This window comes from Nycticebus coucang, chromosome 6 (assembly GCF_027406575.1).
Source record: "Nycticebus coucang isolate mNycCou1 chromosome 6, mNycCou1.pri, whole genome shotgun sequence".
In the NCBI taxonomy this organism is placed as follows: Eukaryota; Metazoa; Chordata; class Mammalia; order Primates; family Lorisidae; genus Nycticebus; species Nycticebus coucang.
The window spans coordinates 217,734-241,588 of NC_069785.1; the positions used below are offsets into that span (position 1 = coordinate 217,734).

General features: G+C 41.1%; 1 gene segment (V, D, J or C); it reads left to right on the forward strand.

Annotated features, from left to right (window-relative positions):
• The first annotated feature begins 307 nt into the window (after window positions 1-307).
• LOC128587709 (immunoglobulin heavy variable 3-23-like) overlaps window positions 308-23,855 on the forward strand; it is a 37,066-nt gene continuing 13,518 nt past the window's right edge. The window contains 1 exon segment of the V gene segment in view: window positions 308-440. Coding sequence covers window positions 395-440 — 46 coding nt within the window.

Here is a 23,855-nt window from a genome sequence, read left to right on the forward strand (position 1 = left end):
TTTCAAATTGTATGTAAAACCAGCACATTCTACCCCATAAAAGCATTATTATACATAGCTATGATTTTATGACTAAAAAAGGTAAAAATGTTCAAAATAAACATGTCAGATATGCTACACTTCTATCACAGCTCAACCTCAATCAATCACAACGTTCCAAATCCTACAATGGTTAAATATTTGCCCCAGCACACCCACACCTTCTATGGGCTCTGCCCTCCCTCAGCCTCCCACCCAAGACCTCCTATATAGCAGAAGCACATGCAAATAGGGGCTCCCTCTTCTCATGAAAACCAGCCCAGCCCTGACCCTGTAGCTCTGGGAGAGGAGCCCCAGCCCCGGGACTCCCAGGTCTGCCCACTCGCTGCTCAGAACTGAACACAGACGACGCACCATGGAGTCTGGGCTGAGCTGGCTTCTCCTGGTTGCTCTGTTACAAGGTGATTCATGGAGAACTGGAGACTTGGAGTGTGTAAATGGGTGTGAGAGAGAGAGAACAGAGGGTATGTGTGGAGGTTTCTGACCAGGTGTCTCTGTGTTTTCAGGTGTCCAGTGTGAGGTGAAGCTGGTGGAGTCTGGGGGAGGCTTGGTCCAGCCTGGGGTATCCCAGAGACTCTCCTGTACCGCCTCTGGATTCACCTTCAGTGATTACTACATGCACTGGGTCCGCCAGGCCCCAGGGAAGGGGCTGGAGTGGGTTGGTGTTGTTAGAAACAAAGCTAATGGTGGAACCGCTGAATATGCCACATCCGTGAAAGGCAGATTCACCATCTCAAGAGATGATTCCAAAAGTGTTACCCATCTGCAAATGAACAGCCTGAAACCCGAGGACACAGCCGTGTATTACTGTGCCAGGGACACAGCGAGGGGACAGCAGTGTGAGCCCAGACAAGAACCTCCTGAGGGCACAGGAGGCCACCAGGGGGCGCCCCGGACCCACAAAGCACATACTCAGCCCAGGGCAGGTGCAGGTGGAGACTAAGAGCTGGTTTCCTGCCAGGGTCTGGGGCTTCCTCCCCAGATAACAGTTTCCTCTGGAGAATGTCTCTACAGTTATAATCCTGTCTCAACAATCCCTAAATACAATACATTGTTGTTGTTTGGTTGGTTTGGTATCGTAAGGACTCTCTCCCACCTGCACAAAAGTCAGGAAATCACTTTAAGGGCCAAAATGACCCTAGAGTTGTCACCAGAAACAGGGTTCTGAGGAAGTTTAGGGGAATCTCATGTGACTTCCGTCACATTCTGGGCACAGCGCTCAGTGGGATTTCCTGATCAGGAGCAGTGGGAGATGGGACAGGGTCAGTGCCCTGGAAAGGCTGACGTTTAGAGTCTGTCCTTCTCCTAGTGTGTAACTGCACGTCTGACTCAGAACTGACCCCATTGTCCTCTTTTCTGCTAATCCATTTTTGCATTTGTATTTAGCATTCCCTATCTCAATTCCCTTTTCTCCACGTTTTTCCTGAAAATGGGTGGGAGGGTGCTTTCTATGTTCTAAATCCATGGGATCAGGCCCTTTACCTGCAGCTCAGGTGGGGTTCAGGCTGTGGCCACTGCACAACCTCAGAAAGGCTCATAGAAGGTTCTCAAACCTCCTGCTTCCCTAGTAACTGAATTAAAGACCATACCACTCACCACATGACAACCAATATGTTCAAAGACCACATGTGGAGCAAGGAGAGTGATTTATTCAGAAAACCATCCAACCCAGAAGATGGGAAGAAGTGTCCTAAAGAAACTTCTGAAGATGGTGTGAACTACAGCATCTTTCTGGCATTAAAGGAAATGGGAGAGAAGAGGAATGACTGACAGTCACAGATATCTAGATGCCAGCAGGCTGTGAGAAGGTTGTGAAATTTGTTTGATTTTCATCACCTGACTGTTGGCGATGTAATCTAGGAGAAAGTGTTCCTACAAGTCTTCACCATGAGACTATCACTTGTGTGTGCACTTCCTTATTTCATTAGGAAACAGTTTGGGGACTGGGCTATTATAATTTATTTTTCAAAGTTGAATTATAATCTAGTTCTTTCTATCATTAGCTAGTCTATGTGCAGATCGCAGCAAAAATTTTAACCTGAAGGATATAACCACAGGGTTCAGAGGAAAATGGATTCAGTCAGGATAAGCCTCCCTGTACTGTTACCACTGCTCCATCGCCAAATTTTTTTCCACCAACTTGTGGGTCTGGGGACTGAGAGGCATCATCTCTCAACTGGACACTCCCTGCTCTGAGGGGTCACTTGGGAAGACGATGGAAGAAAAGCCTTTGACCTGGATAGTATTATACCCTTTCATGTCCCATTAAGAGCAATGGTCACAGGTATCTCTTCTCTTGTTCTGATAGTTTCAGGCAGCCTTGCATAACTATGGGTCATAACACATGAGTTTTGCTGGTGTGAAGGTCACCATGACCAGAGAAGGAACAGGAAGGCCTAACTGAAGAATGTCTCCCATGAGTGAAGGAATTTTACATGTAATAGGAATCCAAGGATATAAATCTAGGAGCCAGTCTCTGAAGGATCCCAGATTAAACCTGCCCTAGTGCTCTGACAATTGCTGAGGCCAAGCGCCCTATTCTGTGCCTGTATCAATACGGCCTCTAAGCTGGAGGAGGGCTGAACAGGAGTGTAGGAGGGGGTCTGTGACCACACAGACTCGCTGCCCTGCAGTCACAGTCCAGGGTAATGTGATGTCAAGTGTTACTGTAACAAAGGAGTCTGAGAACTTTTTAGACAGCAAGGACAGAAACAGTTTATCAGTGACATGTTTATACTTTCAGATACATTTCTTACTCTGTGTTAATGGGTAGCCATAACCCCCACTTAAGAAGACCATAACCAAAGCAACATGCAACTGGGATAGCCCCTTGGAGGCCTCAGGCTACCCTGATGAACAGTTTAAGGGAGATGGTCAAACAGGAACCTTCTGGTATTGTATGTACAGAAAAGTGGGTAGTGAGTGTCCCCAACAAGCAACTTTCCCCACTGTCTTTCCCTTTAAACAATCATCTGCCTGAAGGGAACTTCCATTGTCCACACAGACAAACATTTTCCCAAGGTTATACAAACAGTGTCTGCTCCTATCTGAAAGTTTGCAGAAGCGTTCTGGGTAACATAAAGTTCAGGTTATTGAACCAGGAGTCTGGGTGAGGGGGTTGACCATGTCCCTCTGGAAGCTGGCTCTCTTTCACTTCATCTAGTCTTTGAGAAAACATTTTTTTGTTTGTTTGTTTTTAGAGACAGAGTCTCACTTTGTCACCCTTGGTAGAGTGACACCTCCAACTCTTCAGCTTAGGCGATTCTCTTGCCTCAGCCTCCCGAGTAGCTGAGACTACAGGTGCCTGCCACAATGCCTGGCTATTTTTTTGTTGCAGTTTGGCTGGGGCCGGGTTTCAACCTACCACCCTCAGCACATTGGGCTGGTGCCCTGGTAACTAAGCCACAGACATGGCCCAGAGAAAACATTTTTTATTAAGACTTATTTTATTTTATTTCAAAGTCTTATAGGGGTATAACTTTTCTTGGTCTCATACACCAATTTTTTTATGGTTGAGTCAGGGTTATAAGGGTGCTGATCCCAAGAATAGTGTTCATCGTACCTGTTGGTGGGTTTCACCCCTTCCCTCCTCCCCCTCCCTCCACTCGATTTCCACTGAGCCTTACTTGGCTCCGTGCACTTCTGTGCTCACTGGTAAGTTCCAGTTTAATAGCGAGTGCATGTGGTGTCTGCTTTTCATTCCTTAGATACTTCACAAAGGATAAGCATCTGTGGTTCCACCCAATGTAAAAGGCATCAGTTCATCCCTCTTCATAGCTGAGAGTATTCCTTAGTACACAAATACCATGTTTTGTTAATCCCCTCATGGGCTGATGGACACTTGTATGAATTCCACATCTTTGCAAATGTGAATTGGACTGTAAGATGCAAGACTAAATATTCATGATAAAATGATTTCTTTTCCCTTGAGTACAGCCCAGTAGTAACATTGCTGGATTCATGATAGGTCTGCTTTTACTTCCTTGAGGAGCATCCGCACTGCATTCCACTGAGGTTGTCCTAATGTGCAGTCCCTCCCACCATGTGTAAGCATTTCTTTCTCTCTGCATCCACACCACCTATACTGTTTTCATCTTATAATTAGAGTAGTTCTAACTGGGGGAAGGTGACAACTCATTGCAGTTTTACTTTGCATTTCTGTAATTATCAGTAATGTTCAGTGTTTTTTCAAAATTTTATTGGCCATTTGTGTATCTTCTTTTGGAAAACTTCCATTTACATCTTTCCCACACTATTCAGTGTGTTTTTTCTTGCTAATTTCCTTCAGTTGTTTATAGATTCAGGTTGTTTTCCCAAATTGTTGTTAGAATATAGATTCTGAATATTTTCTTCCATTCTGCCAATTAACTGTTTACTCTGTTGATTATTTCCTTAGCTATGTAGAAGCTTTTTGATTTAATGAAGTCCCTTTTATTTCTATTTTCTGGCCGTGATTTCCATTGGGGTCTTCTTCAGAAATTCTTTCCGTGATGTAACATTCTCACCAGGCATAAATTGACAAATAGGCGCCCAAGTGTTCCCATTTGAGGAGTTAAATAATTTATTAATGAATTAAAATAAAGAGGAAGCCTCTGAAAAGACTGAAGTTTGAGTCTCCAGAATAGGTGGCCAAATTAGGGAGACAATTTGGCCAGTAGAAAGGACCCCTGTAGACTGGTGGGTCCTTATCATTACTTTCCACCAGGGCCTGAGTAAGAGAGACCCACAGAGAATCAAAGTGGAGAGTTGTCAGTGGACGCACAGGTGCTCTGATAAACTGGCTACTCAAAGTCTAATGTGTAAGAGGAGACACGGGTACAACTGAACACAGCAGAAAACACAGGATCAGAGTGGCCCTGACCTGGCTGAGGCCGAGGCTCTCAACCCAGCCATGGGATAGGTTAGGGAGTGTAAATACACTGAGGTATCCTAAGTAAAGGACTGTTTTTCCAGTCAAGTGAAAATCCGAAAGGACAAGTCAAGCAAATGGTGGTCATTTCCAGTTCACTTCTCCTCTTCATGACAGAGCAGGTCCTCCAAGCCTCATAAGCCCCCAGTCTTCCTGCTTCCAGAGATGGCAGGAGTCTGCTGGACGTGCCCCTTAGACTGAGTGTTCTGAGCCCTCAAATTTTTTCTGAGAGTTTAACTGAGGAGTGAAGATGAAAGCAGCACCTTAAATGGTCTCATTTCCCAGGCACAATTGATCTTTGGGACCTTTTTCTGTCCATATCTGCAGGAAGCCCAACCTCTTGTCCAAAGTGGAGGTACAGCCCTGTCTGGGGAAGAGTGGTCCTGCTGGAAGCAGCCTTGTGAACAGAGGTCAGTACAGTGCCTGGAGTCATAACACATTTGGCAATGGTAAATCTCCTCATGCATCATGTGGTTGTTGTACCAAGGCAGGAACCAGATATGGCCTCCAATGTAATATTCTAAAGGGGCTCAAACTTAGCCTGCCTGTGGGAACCATTCTAACCCACAGCAGGATGACTGGCAGCATCTCATCCCCAGTCAAATAAGTTTCCTGACATACTTTTGCAATGTTTCTTTGTAAAGTGTGATTCATTTCTTCAATTTGACTCAACAGTGCAATTTCAAGAGGAATGTAGTTCTCAGCTAATCCGTGAGCTTTGCATGTTTGTTGAGTATGTTAGAAATGAAAGAAGGTCCATGATCACTTTAAAGGGTATTGGCAGAGTAAATGTAAATTTCCACATTCACCCGAGGTGCATTTTTCCTTAATTTCTCCTAGTCAGTGTTTCCACTGACATGAGGGATTGTTAAATGTACTGTGAGATGAATTGGTTGTCATATCCATTTGTTTCTGTCCACGTGCAGAAGTCCTGGGTAGAGTAACTTTAGTCACCTCCAGATACAATGTTACCCTGACCTAGAGCAAGAGCAGAGACCTCCCTGACTGCTGAGTTTGAGTTGGGAGCTTGCCCTGCCCACCTCAGAGCCTGCAGAAACCCCAAACATCACTCCATATATCAGGTGCTGCCCCGTGTGCAGGGAGCTCAGACTGTCCCCTCTGCTGACAGTGACTCAGGTGTGACTGTGGGGCACAGAATCAGGACAGTTGAATTGTATTCTGAATTTTAACCTTCCTCACAGATGTAGGTGATGATCCAAACCCCCTTCCCCTGACCTCTGTTTTATTTAACTATGGTTGAATATGTGAGGAGAGTAAAGTGCGGTCATAGAGTTGCCTCAGTCTCCCTCAAAATAGACAGAATTTGTCTGAGAAACAACAGATGGGACAAAATTGGGTTTAACTTTCATACCAAAATATGTGTGTTTGTCGTAAAGGCTATGATAACCAGTTTGAAGAAAATATTTGAATTTGTATATAAAAGCATCATATTGTATCAATTGCATTAATGCACACAACTATTATTTAATAAAAAAAAGTATCTTTGCAAATTTCAATGTTTTGAATGTTCCTAAACACCAGCAGTTGTACTTTTCAGTTGACTTGGAAACACATCTATGTTACAATGTTTTATAATCATTCCTGTTTTCTTCACTCCTTTTTGTCTTTGCAACTTGGTTTGCCTGACTTCCAATGACATTTTTTTTAAAGCCCTGACCTCACTTGCAGGCTGAGCCAACCCCACTGCTGAGTGTTCACAAGGCTCCTTCTATGCAGAGCACAGTGCTTCTGACTGTTAGGAAACTCCATCAGATATTAATGTTTCCATCTGTCAGCAGAGTCACTGTCAGATCCTGCAATCTTCCCACGTTGTCATGTAGAGTTTACTGAATATGCTCTTTTATTAGATAGCTCTAAGTGCTCTGTCATTCACAGTCATATTCAGATCGTTTGTCTACTACGGCTCTGGGCTTTCTCTCTGTTGTATCTCATATTTATGTTCATAACCACATTGGGTGCATTTTCTGCCTGTAGATTCTCATGTCCTACCTTTGCTAGGCACTTAGTCTACAGCTTCTTCTGACCCTCCTCAGAGGTCCCTGTGCAGTCTGTATTTTCAGTGGTGACCAGGGTTGAATCTGCTTCTTCTGCGTCCATCAGAGACTTCAGGTTTCCCAGTGACACCTTGTCTGTGCTCCCTGCTTGGCTTCATGTTCTCCCCTGTGCTCTCCTGCAGAGCCTCTGTCTGTTCCAACTATCCACATACAATCCACTATGAAACTCCCCTGACAACTGTCAGCGTATGGAAGGTCTCAGACTATCATCAGAGTCTCTGACCTTCTCCTGAGCTGTAATTCTAGGCAGGCTTTGGGACCCAGGGTCTGGGTGCTGCCTTCCTGGTGCTGCTGTCTCTGCCCCAGGTTTGTTGATTGTCCCAGTTTTCTTGCCTCTCGTCCTGGGAAGTGTCTCCTGTTAGTATTTATTGTTGTCTCTCACAGCCCCAGTGTTTTTCCATCAGGGTCCTCAGCTTCCAGATGTGATGCCCTTCTCTGCAGATCAAGGCCTTTATTCCACTGGGAAGGAGTTGGGGAGTGGTTCTGAAGAAAACTTTGGTGGGGACCTCTGTGCCCCTCTCAGCTCCTATGAGGACCACTGTGCCCCCAGGATGCCAGATTTGTAGATTTCATTGAAAATCAAGTTTTTAATTTTATAACAGTAATAAAATAGGTGAGTCAAAGTAAATTTCAGAAGTATGTCCTCTCTGTCTCTCTCTCCCACTGTGAATTTTGTGGAAAGGGAGATTTTTGTGACTGTCCTTTTTCCAAAGAAAAGAGATAAGAGGATAGACACCTCCTTGAGCTTGTGACCCCGGAGAATTTCCCACCATCAAGCCTTCACCACAGTTAGCTCCCCACGGTTAAATACAAATCCATTGTTTCAACTTCTCACACCCTACACTGTGTGTAGCAGCCTCTGCCCCAGATCAGATAATCCCAAGGCCTTGTTTACTCCTGCAAGAACATGTCTCTCCCCTCATGACAGGATTGTTGTGAGTTCTGTAACTTCAATTATCTGAAGTATTAAGGAATGTTTCCCACATTGCAGCTCTGCAGTTTTTGTGTTGTTGTCAGTGTTGTTCTACGGATGACAACAAGAAACTGCTTCTCACCTGTGTACAACTTCAGGATGTGTGAGAGACTTACTAGTTAGATGTCGAAAATGTAAGAGTTAACATGGTTTTTTTGTTTGTTTGTTTTGTTTTTTATTTATTTATTTTATTAAATCATAGCTGTGTACATTAGTATGACCATGGGGCACCATACACTTGGTTCAAAGACCGTTTGACACATTTTCATCACACTAGTTAACATAGCTTTCATGGCATTTTCTTAGTTATTTTGCTAAGACCTTTACATTCCACTTTTACCAGGATTCACATATTCCCTTGTAAGATGCACTGCAGGTGGGAATGCAAATTAATGCATTCCTTTTGGAAAGGGATAAGGAGAACACTTAGAGATCTAAAAATAGATCTGCCATTCAATCCTGTAATCCCTCTACTGGGCATATACCCAGAAGACCAAAAATCACATCATAACAAAGATATTTGTATTAGAATATTTATTGCAGCCCTATTCATAATTGCTAAGTCATGGAAAAAGCCCAAGTGCCCATCGATCCCCGAAAGGATTAATAAATTGTGGTATATGTACACCATGGAATTTTATGCGGCCTTAAAAAAAGATGGAGACTTTAACTCTTTCATATTTAAGGAGCTGGAACATATTCTTAGTAAAGTGTCTCGAGAATGGAAGAAAGAGTTACATGTTGATCAAGAGCTTAATAGACAATAATTACATGAAATTTCTGCAGTGGAATACTACCCTCATTAGAATTCATGACTGTTTCATACAGTCATCCTATGGATAGCAAGTATATATGCTCAGTGAATAAGCAAAAGTAATAAGCATAAAAACTGTAGTATTCCATTTATATGAATTCTACAAAATAATAACTCATTGAAAGTAGCATAATAATGATGAATATTTGCCTAGGGAACTAACAGAATAAGGAAAATGGAAAGAAAGAAAAATAGAAGAACAGAAGATAAGGTTAAAGGAATTGATTTGTTCACTATCTTTATAATGATTATTGATATGCCAATATTTATAACTTATGCACATTAAATATATGAAATTAGTCCATATGAATTATACCTCATTCAAGTAATTACAGAAATAATAAAATGCTGAGAGGGAAGAAGTGACAGAGATAAAAATGACCCAGATCCCTGAAAATTCAACTCCATCAAACCTAATCCTCTCCATTTGGGAGGTAAAATCTCAAAGCAGCAAAATTACAAATGTTCCCATTACAGACTTATTCAAACCTCATTAGGCAGGCCCAACTCTATCCGGGAGTGGATTTGAGGGTCATGGGATTCTAGTGCTGAGGAGTTCATTCTCAGATGCCAAAAAGTCACTCTGACCACACGTGAAATACTGGACACATCTCTGAGCCCCTCTGTGTTCCATGGTGAGCCTTACATTTGTAACATGGAAAAATCAAGAAAACCTACAACACATGATCCTTGCACATATGTAAACATGAAATAAGAACCAAGTATGCTAAGGTTTATCACATTGTAATCGCATGATAAGAATTTTTTTTTTTAAGGGAACCATATGTAGATGTCTTTATTTAATAAGGGGCCTTGGGATATGAGGCAACTGAGATAATATGACCCATGTAAAAAATACTTTTTTTTTTTTAATGAATATATTTTATTTTCTTATTTTTTTATTTTATTGTTGGGGATTCATTGAGGGTACAATAAGCCAGTTACACTGATTACAATTGTTAGGTAAAGTCCCTCTTGCAATCATGTCTTGCCCCCCAAAAGTGTGACACACACTAAGGCCCCACACCCTCCCTCCATCCCTCTTTCTGCTTCCCCCCCCCATAACCTTAATTGTCATTAATTGTCCTCATATCAAGATTGAGTACATAGGATTCATGCTTCTCCATTCTTGTGATGCTTTACTAAGAATAATGTCTTCCACTTCCATCCAGGTTAATATGAAGGATGTAAAGTCTCCATTTTTTTTAATGGCTGAATAGTATTCCATGGTATACATATACCACAGCTTGTTAATCCATTCCTGGGTTGGTGGGCATTTAGGCTCTTTCCACATTTTGGCGATTGTAAATTGACCTGCAATAAACAGTCTAGTACAAGTGTCCTTATGATAAAAGGATTTTTTTCCTTCTGGGTAGATGCCCAGTAATGGGATTGCAGGATCGAATGGGAGGTCTAGGTTGAGTGCTTTGAGGTTTCTCCATACTTCCTTCCAGAAGGGTTGTACTAGTTTGCAGTCCCACCAGCAGTGTAAAAGTGTTCCCTTCTCTCCACATCCACGCCAGCATCTGCAGTTTTGAGATTTTGTGATGTGGGCCATTCTCACTGGGGTTAGATGATATCTCAGGGATGTTTTGATTTGCATTTCTCTAATATATAGAGATGATGAACATTTTTTCATGTGTTTGTTAACCATTCGTCTGTCGTCTTTAGAGAAAGTTCTATTCATGTCTCTTGCCCATTGATATAAGGGATTGTTGGCTTTTTTCATGTGGATTAATTTGAGTTCTCTATAGATCCTGGTTATTAAGCTTTTGTCTGATTGAAAATATGCAAATATCCTTTCCCATTGTGTGGGTTGTCTCTTTGCTTTGGTTATTGTCTCCTTAGCTGTACAGAAGCTTTTCAGTTTAATGAAGTCCCATTCATTTATTTTTGTTGTTCTTGCAATTGCCATGGCAGTCTTCTTCATGAAGACTTCCCCCAGGCCAATATCTTCCAGTGTATTTCCTATGCTTTCTTTGAGGATTTTTATTGTTTCATGCCTTAAATTTAAGTCCTTTATCCATCTTGAATCAATTTTTGTGAGTGGAGAAAGGTGTGGGTCCAGTTTCAGTCTTTTACATGTAGACATCCAGTTCTCCCAACACCATTTATTGAAAAGGGAGTCTTTCCCCCAAGGTAAGTTCTTGTTTGGTTTATCGAAGATTAGGTGGTTGTAAGATGTTAGTTTCATTTCTTGGTGTTCAATTCGATTCCAAGTGTCTATGTCTCTGTTTTTGTGTCAGTACCATACTGTCTTGAGCACTATGGCTTTGTAGTACAGACTAAAATCTGGTATGCTGATGCCCCCAGCATTATTTTTGTTACTAAGAACTGCCTTAGCTATACGGGGTTTTTTCCGGTTCCATACAAAACGCAGAATCATTTTTTCCAAATCTTGAAAGTATGATGTAGGTACTTTGATAGGAATGGCATTGAATAGGTAGATTGCTTTGGGAAGTATAGACATTTTAACAATGTTGATTCTTCCCATCCATGAGCATGGTATGTTCTTCCATTTGTTAATATCCTCTGCTATTTCCTTTCTGAGGAGTTCATAGTTTTCTTTATAGAGGTCCTTCACCTCCTTCGTTAGGTATATTCCTAGGTATTTCATTTTCTTTGAGACTATGGTGAAGGGAGTTGTGTCCTTAATTAGCTTCTCATCTTGACTGTTACTGGTGTATACAAAGGCTACTGACTTGTGGACATTGATTTTATATCCTGAAACATTACTGTATTTTTTGATGACATCTAGGAGTCTTGTGGTTGAGTCTTTGGGGTTCTCTAAGTATAAGATCATGTCGTCAGCAAAGAGGGAGAGTTTGACCTCCTCTGCTCCCATTTGGATTCCCTTTATTTCCTTGTCTTGCCTAATTGTATTGGCTAGAACTTCCAGCACTATGTTGAATAGTAAAGGTGACAGAGGACAACCTTGTCTGGTTCCAGTTCTAAGAGGAAAAGCTTTCAGTTTTACTCCATTCAGTAAAATATTGGCTGTGGGTTTGTCATAGATAGCTTCAATCAGTTTTAGAAATGTGCCACCTATGCCTATACTCTTCAGTGTTCTAATTAGAAAAGGATGCTAGATTTTATCAAAAGCTTTTTCTGCATCTATTGAGAGGATCATGTGATCTTTATTTTTGCCTCTGTTAATATGGTAGATAACGTTTATGGACTTGCGTATGTTAAACCAGCCTTGCATCCCTGGGATGAAGCCTACTTGATCATGATGAATGACTTTTTTGATGATAAGCTGTAATCTGTTGGCTAGGATTTTGTTGAGAATTTTTCCATCTATATTCATGAGTGAGATTGGTCTGAAATTCTCCTTTTTGTTTGGGTCTTTTCCTGGTTTTGGTATCAGGGTGATGTTTGCTTCATAGAATGTGTTGGGGAAGATTCCTTCTTCCTCAGTTTTTTGGAATAATTTCTGCAGTACAGGAATAAGCTCTTCCTTGAAGGTTTGATAGAATTCTGGAGTGAAGCCATCTGGACCAGGGCATTTTTTAGTTGGAAGCTTTTTCATTGTCTCTTTGATCTCTGTGCTTGAAATTGGTCTGTTCAGGAGCTCTATTTCTTCCTGGCTAAGTCTAGGGAGAGGGTGTGATTCCAAATATTGATCCATTTCCTTCACATTGTCAAATTTCTGGGCATAGAGTTTCTGGTAGTATTCAGAGATGATCTCTTGTATCTCTGTGGGATCAGTTGTTATTTCCCCTTTATTGTTTCTGATTGAGGTTACTAGAGATTTTACTTTTCTATTTCTAGTTAGTCTGGCCAATGGTTTATCTATTTTATTTATTTTTTCAAAAAACCAACTCCTTGTTTCATTAATTTTCTGAATGATTCTTTTGTTTTCAATTTCATTGATCTCTGATTTGATTTTGGATATTTCTTTTCTTCTACTGAATTTAGGCTTAGATTGTTCATCTTTTTCCAATTCCATAAGATCTCTTGTGAGATTGTTGATGTGCTCTCTTTCTGTTTTTCGAATGTAGGCATCTAAAGCGATGAATTTTCCTCTCAAAACTGCTTTTGCAGTATCCCACAGGTTTTGGTAGCTTGTGTCTTCATTGTTGTTATGCTCAAGGAAGTTAATGATTTCCTGTTTTATTTCTTCCTGCACCCATCTGTTATTCAACAGAAGATTGTTTAATTTCCATGCCTTTGGGTGGGGTCGAGCATTTTTGTAAGAGTTGAGTTCCACCTTTAGGGCCTTATGGTCTGAAAAGATACAAGGTAAAATTTCAATTCTTTTGATTCTGTTGATATTTGTTTTGTGTCCCAGGATATGATCAATTTTGGAGAATGTTCCATGGGGTGATGAGAAGAATGTATATTCTTTGTCTTTGGGGTGGAGTGTTCTATATGCGTCTATCAAGCATATTTGTTCTAGGGTCTCATTTAAATCTCTTACATCTTTGTTTAATTTCTGTTCAGAGGATCTGTCCAGCTCTGTAAGAGGTGTGTTAAAGTCCCCTGTTATGATGGTATTATCAGATATCATATTGCTCAGACTGAGTAAGGTCTGCTTCAAGAATCTGGAAGCATTTAAATTGGGTGCATAAATATTTAGAATGGAAATGTCTTCTTGTTGTAGTTTTCCCTTGACCAATATAAAGTGACCATCTTTGTCTTTTTTGACTTTAGTTCCTTTAAATCCACATGTATCTGAAAATAAGATTGCAACTCCTCTTTTCTTCTGAATTCCAATTGCCTGAAAAATTGTCTTCCAACCCTTGACTCAGAGCTTTAATTTGTCTTTTGAAGCCAGGTTTGTTTCTTGCAGACAGCAAATGGATGGCTTGTGTTTTTTAATCCAGTCAGCCAATCTATGTCTCTTCAGTGGGGAATTCAAGCCATTAACATTTATGGAGATAATTGATAAGTGTGGTAGTATTCTATTCGTCTTATTTGGTGAGAGTCCATTGCTTAGTTTTATCTTTTGCATCATTGTGGAGGTTTGGTTCTGTCCTTTGATTTCTGAGTTCTTACTTTGCTGCTGATCCATTGTGGTGGTCAGTGTGCAGAACAGGTTGAAGTATTTCCTGTAGAGCTGGTCTTGTTGTGGCGAATTTCCTCAATGTTTGTATATCCGTAAATGATTTCATTTCTCCGTCAATTTTGAAGCTTAGCTTAGCAGGGTACAGAATTCTGGGCTGGAAATTGTTCTGTTTAAGTAGATTAAAGGTAGATGACCATTGTCTTCTTTCTTGGAAAGTTTCATTAGAGACGTCTGCGGTCACTGTGATGGATTTGCCAATGTAGGTCAACTGGCGCTTACTCCTGGCAGCTTGCAGAATCTTTTCTTTTGTCTTGACTTTGGACAGGTTCATCACAATGTGTCTTGGAGAAGCTCCGTTAGAGTTGAGGCGACCTGGGGTCCGATAGCCCTCTGAACGCAGTGTGTCAGAATCTTTGGTGATGTTTGGGAAATTTTCTTTTATAATATTCTCTAGTATGGCTTCCATTCCTCTGGGGCATTCTTCTTCCCCTTCTGGAATTCCTATAACTCGTATGTTGGAACGCTTCATAAAGTCCCATAATTCTGACAGTGAACGTTCTGCTTTCTCTCTCTTCTTTTCTGCCTCTTTTACTATCTGAGTTATCTCAAGAACTTTGTCTTCTACCTCTGAAATTCTTTCTTCTGCATGGTCTAACCTGTTGCTGATACTTTCCATTGCATCTTTAAGTTCCCTGATTGACTGTTTCATTTCCTTCACATCTGCTATATCTTTTTATATTCTTCATATCATTCATCTCTGATTTGATTCTGTTTTTGGATTTCCTTTTGGTTATTTTCCACTTTCTTAGCAGTTTCCTTCATTGTTTCCATCATTTCTTTCATTGTTTTCAACATGTGTATTCTAAATTCCCTTTCTGTCATTCCTAACATTTCTTTATAGGTGGAATCCTCTGCAGTAGCTACCTCATGGTCCCTTGGCGGGGTTGTTCTGGACTGGTTCTTCATGTTGCCTGGAGTTTTCTGCTGATTCTTCCTGTTGAGTGATTTCTTTTATCTGTTTCTTTGCCCTAATTTTCCTTTCACTTCCTCTTGCTCTTTAAGTTCTTGTGCCTGTGGACTAACGGTTACAGGACCAGAAGGGTGAGAAGGTTGAGGAGCGAAAAAGGGATGAAAGAAAGGAGGACCAAGTGATAAGAAAAAAAAGAAAGATAGAGAAAGGAGAGGGGGTGGGGATAAGGAATATTGACAAAAAGAAGAGAGGTACAGAAAGAGGGAGACAGGGCAATATAGGTGTACAGTAGGGTACTTTGACACAACGTTAAAAAACCCCACCTTCTGGGGGTGCCCAGTTGGGTGGTTCCCTTGAGGTCAGCAGCTCTTTGCTAACCTGATCAGACACAGTACCCCACCTCCACCAAGTAGAGAGGAAAGACAAAATGCTATAAATCAAACCAAAACAAGCAAACAGAAAATTTACGGGGATACAATTGGGTGAAAAACCAAATGATAGGGGTAGAAACACTAGCAAAAATGAAGTTGTAGTTATTAAAAAAGGCAGCAATGGGAAATTATAATTAAACTAGAAAAATTGAGAAAGAAAAAGGGATCTGTATGGAAAAGATTGAAATTAAAAAACAAAAGAACATCAACAACGTCAAAATAAACAAACGAAAAAAACCAAACAAACAAAAAAAAAGAAAAAAATACACAACCAAAAACCAAGCAGTTTGTATATGTTATTGAATATTGTCTGGGCAACATGTGATCTTCTGGGGTATGAGATGTTAGTCACAGTTCTGATACGACTGGAGGCTGCTGATTTCTCAAACCCCAGCAGGTAGACACCCTAAATCTCTCTTCAGCCCACTTATAAGGCACTTTGAACTTGTAAACTTGCAAACTTGCTGAGCAGAAGCTTTCCCAGCTTTCTCGCTGGAATCACTGCTGAAGTGGCTATCCACTTACCCAGTGTGCCAAAACCGGTCTCACTCTGCCCCTGAGGGTTAGGGCTGCAAGGCGGCTCAGACCCCACCCTTAGGCTACTTGGTTGCTGGGTTACAAGCTCCCACCTGTTTCTAGCTCTGCGACCCTGAGGGCGGAGCTTGCCGGGGCAGATCACTGGCAATGGTTCCGTGTGACCCACCGCCAAACACTATTAGCTCCGTCTGGCTCAGCGGCTCAGACTGGGGCCCTAGACAATGGCCAAAGTTCTCCGCACTCCTGCTCAGGCCTTCCCCAGGGCAGTTCAACTCAGTGCCAAGTCCAAGGACATCAAAACAGTTCACAGGTAAGGCCTTTCTGGTTTGCAGTCTCGCTGCTACTGAACTTACAGTTGTGGGCGGGTTTAGACGGATTGAACACATGCGACCACTTGCCGGTTTTCCACTGTTTTAGTCCTCCTCTTGGGGTCCAGAAGTCTCTCGCTGACTCCCTGTATCCTCATAGGAGTGATGCTAGGCAGTTCCCACCAGTCGGAGATGCCTGGAGTCCTATCTCCCCAGACTCACGGTGCCCAGATGCAAGGAAGCTGTTACTCGGCTGCCATCTTGCTCCGCCCCCCCGCATACTAAGAATTTTTATTTTATCACGCAGCACACAGGTCATATTCTTGACCTAGAGCACTCACACCTCCTCTGGGCCCTGCCGTCCCCCAGGCATCCCACACAGACCTCCTATATAGCAAGAGAACATGCAAATAGGGCCTCCCTCTGCCCATGAAAACGAGCCCAGCCCTTACCCTGCAGCTCTAGGAGAGGAGCCCCAGCCCTGGGACTGCCAGGTCTGGACACTCGCTACTCAGGACTGAACATAGATGGCGAACCATAAATTCTGGGCTGAGCTGGCTTCTCCTTGCTGCTCTATTACAAGGTGATTTACGGAGAACTGGAGACTGGGAGTGTGTGAGTGGATGTGAGAGAGAGAACAGAAAGTGTGTGCCGAGGTTTCTGACCAGGTGTCTCTCTGTTTACAGGTGTCCAGTGTGAAGTGCAGCTGGTGGAGTCTGGGGGAGGCGTGGTCCAGCCTGGCGGGTCCCTGAGGCTCACCTGTGTAGCCTCTGGATTTGCATTAAGGAGCTACGACATGAACTGTGTCCACCAAGCCCCAGGGAAGGGGCTGCAGTGGGTATCACGCATTAGTACTGCTGGTAGCACATACTACCTGGAGTCTGTGAAGGGCCAATTCACCGTCTCCAAAGACAATGGAAAAAACACTGTATATCTGCAAATGAACAGTCTGAGCACTGAGGACACGGCCATATATTTTTGTGTGTGGGACACAGTGAAGTAATGGCAGTGTGAGCCCATACTTGAAACTCCTGTGGGGCACGGCCATCAAAGGAGCTCATCCTCCAGCTTGGGATCTGGTGCAAAGGGAAACTGTGGTTTCCTTCCAGCCCTTGGTGTTTCCCCTCTTCTCTATCATTTATCATCATCATGACAGTTAGTGATTTCTGATAAGGCCTTGGCTTCTAACATCTGAAAGGCAATGACTTGGAAGCTAATTTAAATAAAATTGTAAGACTTTTTTTGCAGTTATCTGCTAGATACAGACTATCATTAAAATTCTTGCAACAGATGGTGACTGTGGCTCAAAGGAGTAGGGCACAGCCCCATATGCCACAGGTGGTGGGTTCAAGCGCAGTCCTGGACAAAAAAAATCCTTGCAACAGGTGGAGTCTTGGGCAATATTACCGACTGGAGCTACCTTTCCACAGAGGTTCCCATCCAGAAGGACAGTTAATGACAATTGTTTACAGAGTAAGCTATTGAATAGTAAGATGTTGGTTTTGGGCGAAGTCAACAGGGAAGGTTGAAGAATGCACATCAACTCTGCTGATGTGAGCTGCGACCCCAAGGGAACAAACAATAGCTGAGACTTCAATCCTACTGAATCACTAGGATTAGACTGATATCAGTTGAAAACAAGACATAGCCACTTAGCCACACCACACCAAGGACCGCCCCCCCTCCAGTGTCTCAGACCATGGCACTGTACGGGTCCTTTGCAATGCTCTAGGGGGAAAGGTGCAGACAGCAGTCCCACCTCTTGAGCAAAGAGCTGGTTAATCCCTACTCCAGGATCCCCCCAACTCAACTTCACCTTAACTGCTCATCTAGCCAAATGCTGTAAAGCAATCCTTGGGCAGAATCAGTGGAAAAACTCTGGAAACATGAATAATCAGGGTAGTTCAGCTCCCCAAAGGAATGACATGGCAGACACAACTGAAGATCCCATTCATAAACAGATGGCTGAGATGTAAAAAATTGAATTCAGATTTTGGTTTGCAAATAACATTAATAGAATGCAAGTAAAGTTGGAGTTAGAAATTCACGGAGCATTTCAAAAGTTGTCTCAAGAATTCAATGAATTCAAAGAGAAAATCACCACAGTTTTTAACACTGAGATAAGAACTTGCAGCCCTCAAAATATCTGAGAAATACATTAGAATCCCTCAGTAACAGAAGGGAGCAGGCAGAAGAAAGGATTTCTGACATTGGAAACAAAGCTTTTGAAAGCTCCCAAACACTAAAAGAGGAAGAGAAGTGGAGAACAAAAATGGATCATTCTCTCAGAGAGCTCTATGATAACTCAAAGAAAACTAATATTCACCTTACAAGAATTCCTAAAGGTGTTGAGGTGGCTTCAAAAGGCCCAGATGCTCCACTATATGAGATAATCAAGGAGAACTTCCAAGACATGCCAACAAATTCTGAAATTTAGATAGCAGACATTTTCAGAACCCAAACTCAAGTCAACAACTCTGAAAGCAGACAGACAGAAGAAAACCATAGCCTATAAGGGGAAGAATATTAGAATGACTGGAGATCTCTCTGCTGAAAACTTTCAAGCTAGATGAGGGAAGTCATTGACTTTTAATCTCCTGAAAAAAAAAAATTTTAACCCAGGATTTTGTACCCAGCTAAACTGGAGAAATTAAATACTTTAATGACATTCATATGTTGAAGAAATTTGCCATAACTAAAACAGCTCTCCAGGATATTCTCAGACCTATCCTCCATAATGACCTGCAGAATCCTCTACCATCAAAGGAAACTCATTCAGAAACTTTGGATCAAACTTCAACATCCACTGTGGTGAAAAGATTAAAAATGTCCACTGGATTTTCAAAAATCTCGATATCCAAAATTCCACCAGTCTTATCAATATTCTCAATTAATGTGAATGGTTTGAATTGTCCTCTAGAGAGGAACAGGTTGGCAGACTGGATACAAAAACTCAGAACATATATTTGCCACATACAAGAGTCTCGTCTTACCTTAAATGTAAATATAGACTCAGTGTGAAGAGATGGTCATCTATATTTCAGGCAAATGGAAATCAGACAAAAGCAGGTGTTGCAATTTTATTCACAGATCCAATTGGATTTAAACCAACAAAAGTAAGGAAAGATAAGGATGGTCACTTCATATTTGTTAAAGGTAACACACAACATGATGAGATTTCAATTATTAAAATGTATGCATCCAACCAGAACGCACCTCAATTTATAAGACAGACCCTAACAGACATGTGCAACTTGATTTCCTCCAGCACCATAAAAGTCAGAGATTTTAACACTCCTTTGGCAGTGTTGGATAGATCCTCGAATAAGAAACTAAGTAAAGAAATTTTAGCCATAAAATTTACTATTCAACAATTGAATTTAACAGACATCTATAGAACATTTCATCCCCCCAAAATTGAATAAACATTCTTCTCATCAGCCCATAGAACATTCTCAAAATTGGTCACATTTTAGGTCACAAAGTCTAGCCACAGAAAATTCAAAAGAATAGAAAATATTCCTTGCATCTTCTCAGACCATCATGTAATGAACATTGAACTCAGTAACAATAGAAATCTGTATTCTCACACAAAAACATGGAAGCTAAATAATCTTATGATGAATGATAGCTGGGTCACACACACGATTAAAAAGGAAATTACCAAATTTTGGAACAAAACAATAATGAAGACATGAATTACCAGAACCTCCTGGATACCACAAAGGCACTCCTAAGAGGGAAATTTATAGCACGGCAAGTCTTCCTCAAGAGAATGGAAAGACAGGAAGTTAACAACTTAATGGGAGATCCCACACAACTGGAAAAGGAAGAACCAATCCCAAACCCAGCAGAAGAACAGATATAACAAAAATTACAGCAGAATTGAATGAAATTGAAAACAAAAGGATTATACAGCAGATCAATGAATCTAAAAGTTGGTTTTTTGAAAAGGTCAATAAAATATATAAACCAATGGCTAATATAACCAGAAAGAAAAGAGTAAAATCTCTAATTTCATCAATCTCAAATGGCAAAGACAAAATAACCACAGACACCTCAGAAATTCAAAAAATCCTTAATGAATATTACAGGAAACTCTATTCTCAGAAATACAAAAATTTGAAGGAAATAGACCAAAACTTGGAAGCATCCCACCTTCCCAGACTTAGCCATAATGTAGTAGAAATGTTGAACAGACCTATATCAAGTTCTGAAATAGCATCAACTATACAAAATCTCCCCCCCCCCAAAAAAAAAAAAAAAAGCCTGGGACCACATGGCTTCACGTCAGAATTCTACTAAACTTTTAAAGAGGAACTAGTACTTATGTTATTTAACCTTTTCCAAAACATAGAAAAAAGAAGGAATACTACCCAACACATTCTATGAAGTAAACATGATCTTGATCCCCAAACAAGAAAAAGACCCAATAAGAAATGAAAATTATACCACTAATGAATATTGATGCAAAAGTATTCTACAAGATCCTACCAAACAGAATCCACCAACACATCAAACAAAGTGTACACCATGACCAAGTGGGTTTTATCACAGTGTCTCAAGGCTGGTTCAATATACATGAATCTATAATTATAATTTATCACATAAATAAAATAAAAAACAAAGACCATATAATTCTCTCAATTGATGCAGAGAAAACTTTTGATAATATCCAGCATCCTTCCATGATCAGAATGCTTTAAAAAATTGGTATAGAAGGGACATTTCTTAAACTGATAGAGGCCATCTACAGCAAACCCACAGCCAATATCATATTGATTGGTGTTAAATTGAAATCATTTCCACTCAGATCAGAAACCAGGCAAAGTTTCCCATTGTCTCCACTGCTTTTTAAATTGTAATGGAAGTCTTAGACATCGCAATTCAGCAAGAAAAGGCAATCAAGGGTCTCCATATAGGGTCAGAGGAGATCAAACTTTCACTCTTCACAGAGGATATGGTTGCATATCTGGAAAACACCAGTGACTCAAACACAAAACTCTTAGAAGTGATCACAGAATACAGCACTGTCTCAGGATACAAAATCAACACTCACAAATCTGTAGCATTTATGTATACCAACAATAGTCAAGCTCAAAAAACAGTGAAGGACTCTATCCTTTTCACAGTAGTGCCAAAGAAGATGAAATATTTGGGAGTTTACCTAAAAAAGGATGTGAAAGATCTCCATAAAGAGAACTATGAAACTCTAAGAAAAGAAATAGCTGAAGATGTTAACAAATGGAACAACATACCATGCTTATGGCTAGGAAGAATAAACATTGTTAAAATGTCCATACTACCCTAAGCAATACATAATTTTAATACAACCCCTATTAATTTTACACTGTCATACTTCAAAGATCTCAAAAAAAAAAACTGCTCGCTTTATATGGAATCAGAAAAAAACTCAACTACCCAAGATGTTTTTTTTCTGAGTACAGAAATAAAAACAAATCAAGAGGAATCATGCCACCAGACCCTAGATTATACTACAAATAGATAGTGATCAAAACAGCATGATACTGGCACAAAAACAGAGAGGTAAATGTATGGAACAGAATAAAGAACCAAGAGGTGAACCCAGCTACTTACCATTACTTGATCTTTGACAAGCCAATTAAAAACATTCAGCAGGGAAAAGATTTCCTATTTAACAAATGGTGCTGGGTGAACTGGCTGGCGACCTGTAGAAGACAGAAACTGGACCCACACCTTTCACCATTAACTAAGATAGACTCTCATTGGATTAAATATTTAAACTTAAGACATGAAGCTATAAAAATACTAGAAGAAAGTGCAGGGAAAACACTTGAAGAAATCAGCCTGTTCGAATACTTTTTAAGGAAGACCTCCTGGCAATTGAAGCAACACCAAAAATACATTACTGGAATTTGATCAAAGCAAAAAGCTTCTGCAAAGCAAAAAATAATGTAAGTAAAGCAAGCAGACAACTCTCAGAATAGGAGAAGGTATTTGCATGTTATGTCTGTGACAAAGGTTTAATAGCTAGTATCCACAGAGAACTCAAACGTAATAGCAAGAAAAGAACTAGTGATCCCATCTCAGGCTGGGCAAGAGACTTGAAGAGAAACTTCTCTGAAGAAGACAGGTGCATGGCCTACAGACACATGAAAAAATTCTCATCAACCATAATCATCAGAGAAATGAAAATCAAAATCACTTTGAGATATCATCTAACCCCAGTAAGAGTAGCCCACATCACAAAATCCCAAAACCAGAGATGTTGGTGTGGATGTGGAGAAAACGGAACACTTCTGCACTGATGGCAGGAATGCGAACTAATTCATTCCTTTTGGAAAGATTTTTGAGATCACTTAGGGATCTAAACATAGACCTGCCATTTGATCCTTCAATTCCTCTGCTAGGTATATATCCAGAAGACCAAAAATCACTTTATAACAAAGATATTTGCACCAGAATGTTTATTGCAGCCCAATTTTTAATTGCTAAGTCATGGAAGAAGCCCAAGTGCCCACTGATCCATGAATGGATTAATAAATTGTGCTATATGTACACGAAGGAATCTCATGCAGCCTTAAAAAAGATGGAGACTTTACCTATTTCATGTTTACATGGATGGAGCTGGAACATATTCTTCTTAGCAAAGTATCTCAGGAGTGAAAAAAAAAGTATCCAATGTACTCAGTCCTACTATGAAACCAATTTATAGCTTTCATATGAAAGCTATAATGCAACTCAAGCCCAAGAAGAAGGGGAAAGAGGAGAGGGAGGGACGTGTAGGGAGGAGTATGGGCGGAGGGAGGGTAATTGGTAAGACCACACCTACAGTGCATTTTACAAGGGTACATTTTAAATTTACTAGGTGTAGAGTATAAATGTCTTAACACAATTAAAAAAACATCCTAAAAACGTGTCAAATGGTTTATGAAGTGAGTGTATGATGCCCCATAATCATATCATTGTATACAGTTATGATTTAATAAAAAAAATTAAAAAAAAAAAAAAAAAAACATCCTTGCAACAAGAAGCCATCCTCCCTCCATCCACACTGCAGTGTCCTGAGAAGGTGTTGTATTTCCTACACGGTGTCTGTTATTCAGTAGGAAACTTGTCTCTGAGATGACTCTGTGTGTCTGGGAGTTTGACTTAGCTCTTGCCTCTTATCTGAGGGGTGTGGGGAGGAACCCTCATTTCAGTGTGTCTTTCCCCCATGTGAATCTGCCTGTGTGACCTCAGGTGGTTCCTCCTCTTTACTCTCCTGCTGAAGCTCCTGGTCTCCCTTGTGGCCCACACAGACGGCACCAGGTCCTTCAGTGTCACCCCTCAATGTCTGGTGAATCACCTCCCTAGTCCTTATTCCTACGATACCACCACTGTTCTTGCAGCTGACCAGGCTCACTAAACACCCAGAACCCACTGGCTGTACCCCAACCATGGCTTTTGTATCAACAATGGAGAACGAATGCCCACCCAAGTACTGGCTTCTCCTGGGCTGGCAGAGTGAGGGTCGTTTGCACACCATGGACTGGTCAGGAGAGAGCTCACATCAGTGCACTTGTGCCCTGGTCAGACTTGAAGCTGTCCTTTCAGGTGGGTACAGGGATCCTGCAGGAGGTGGGCGTGCACCATGGGGGCCTGCCTCAGAGCCTCCTGGGGGCTGGGTGTGAGATATTGGTAACTCCTCATTTTAGATGGGATGGTGCTGTCATCCATGGGAAATAAACCAGCACAGAGCTTAGCACGCAATGCCAATATACTTTCTAATTTGATATTTGACAAAAGTGGTATTAAGATTTAGTTGTA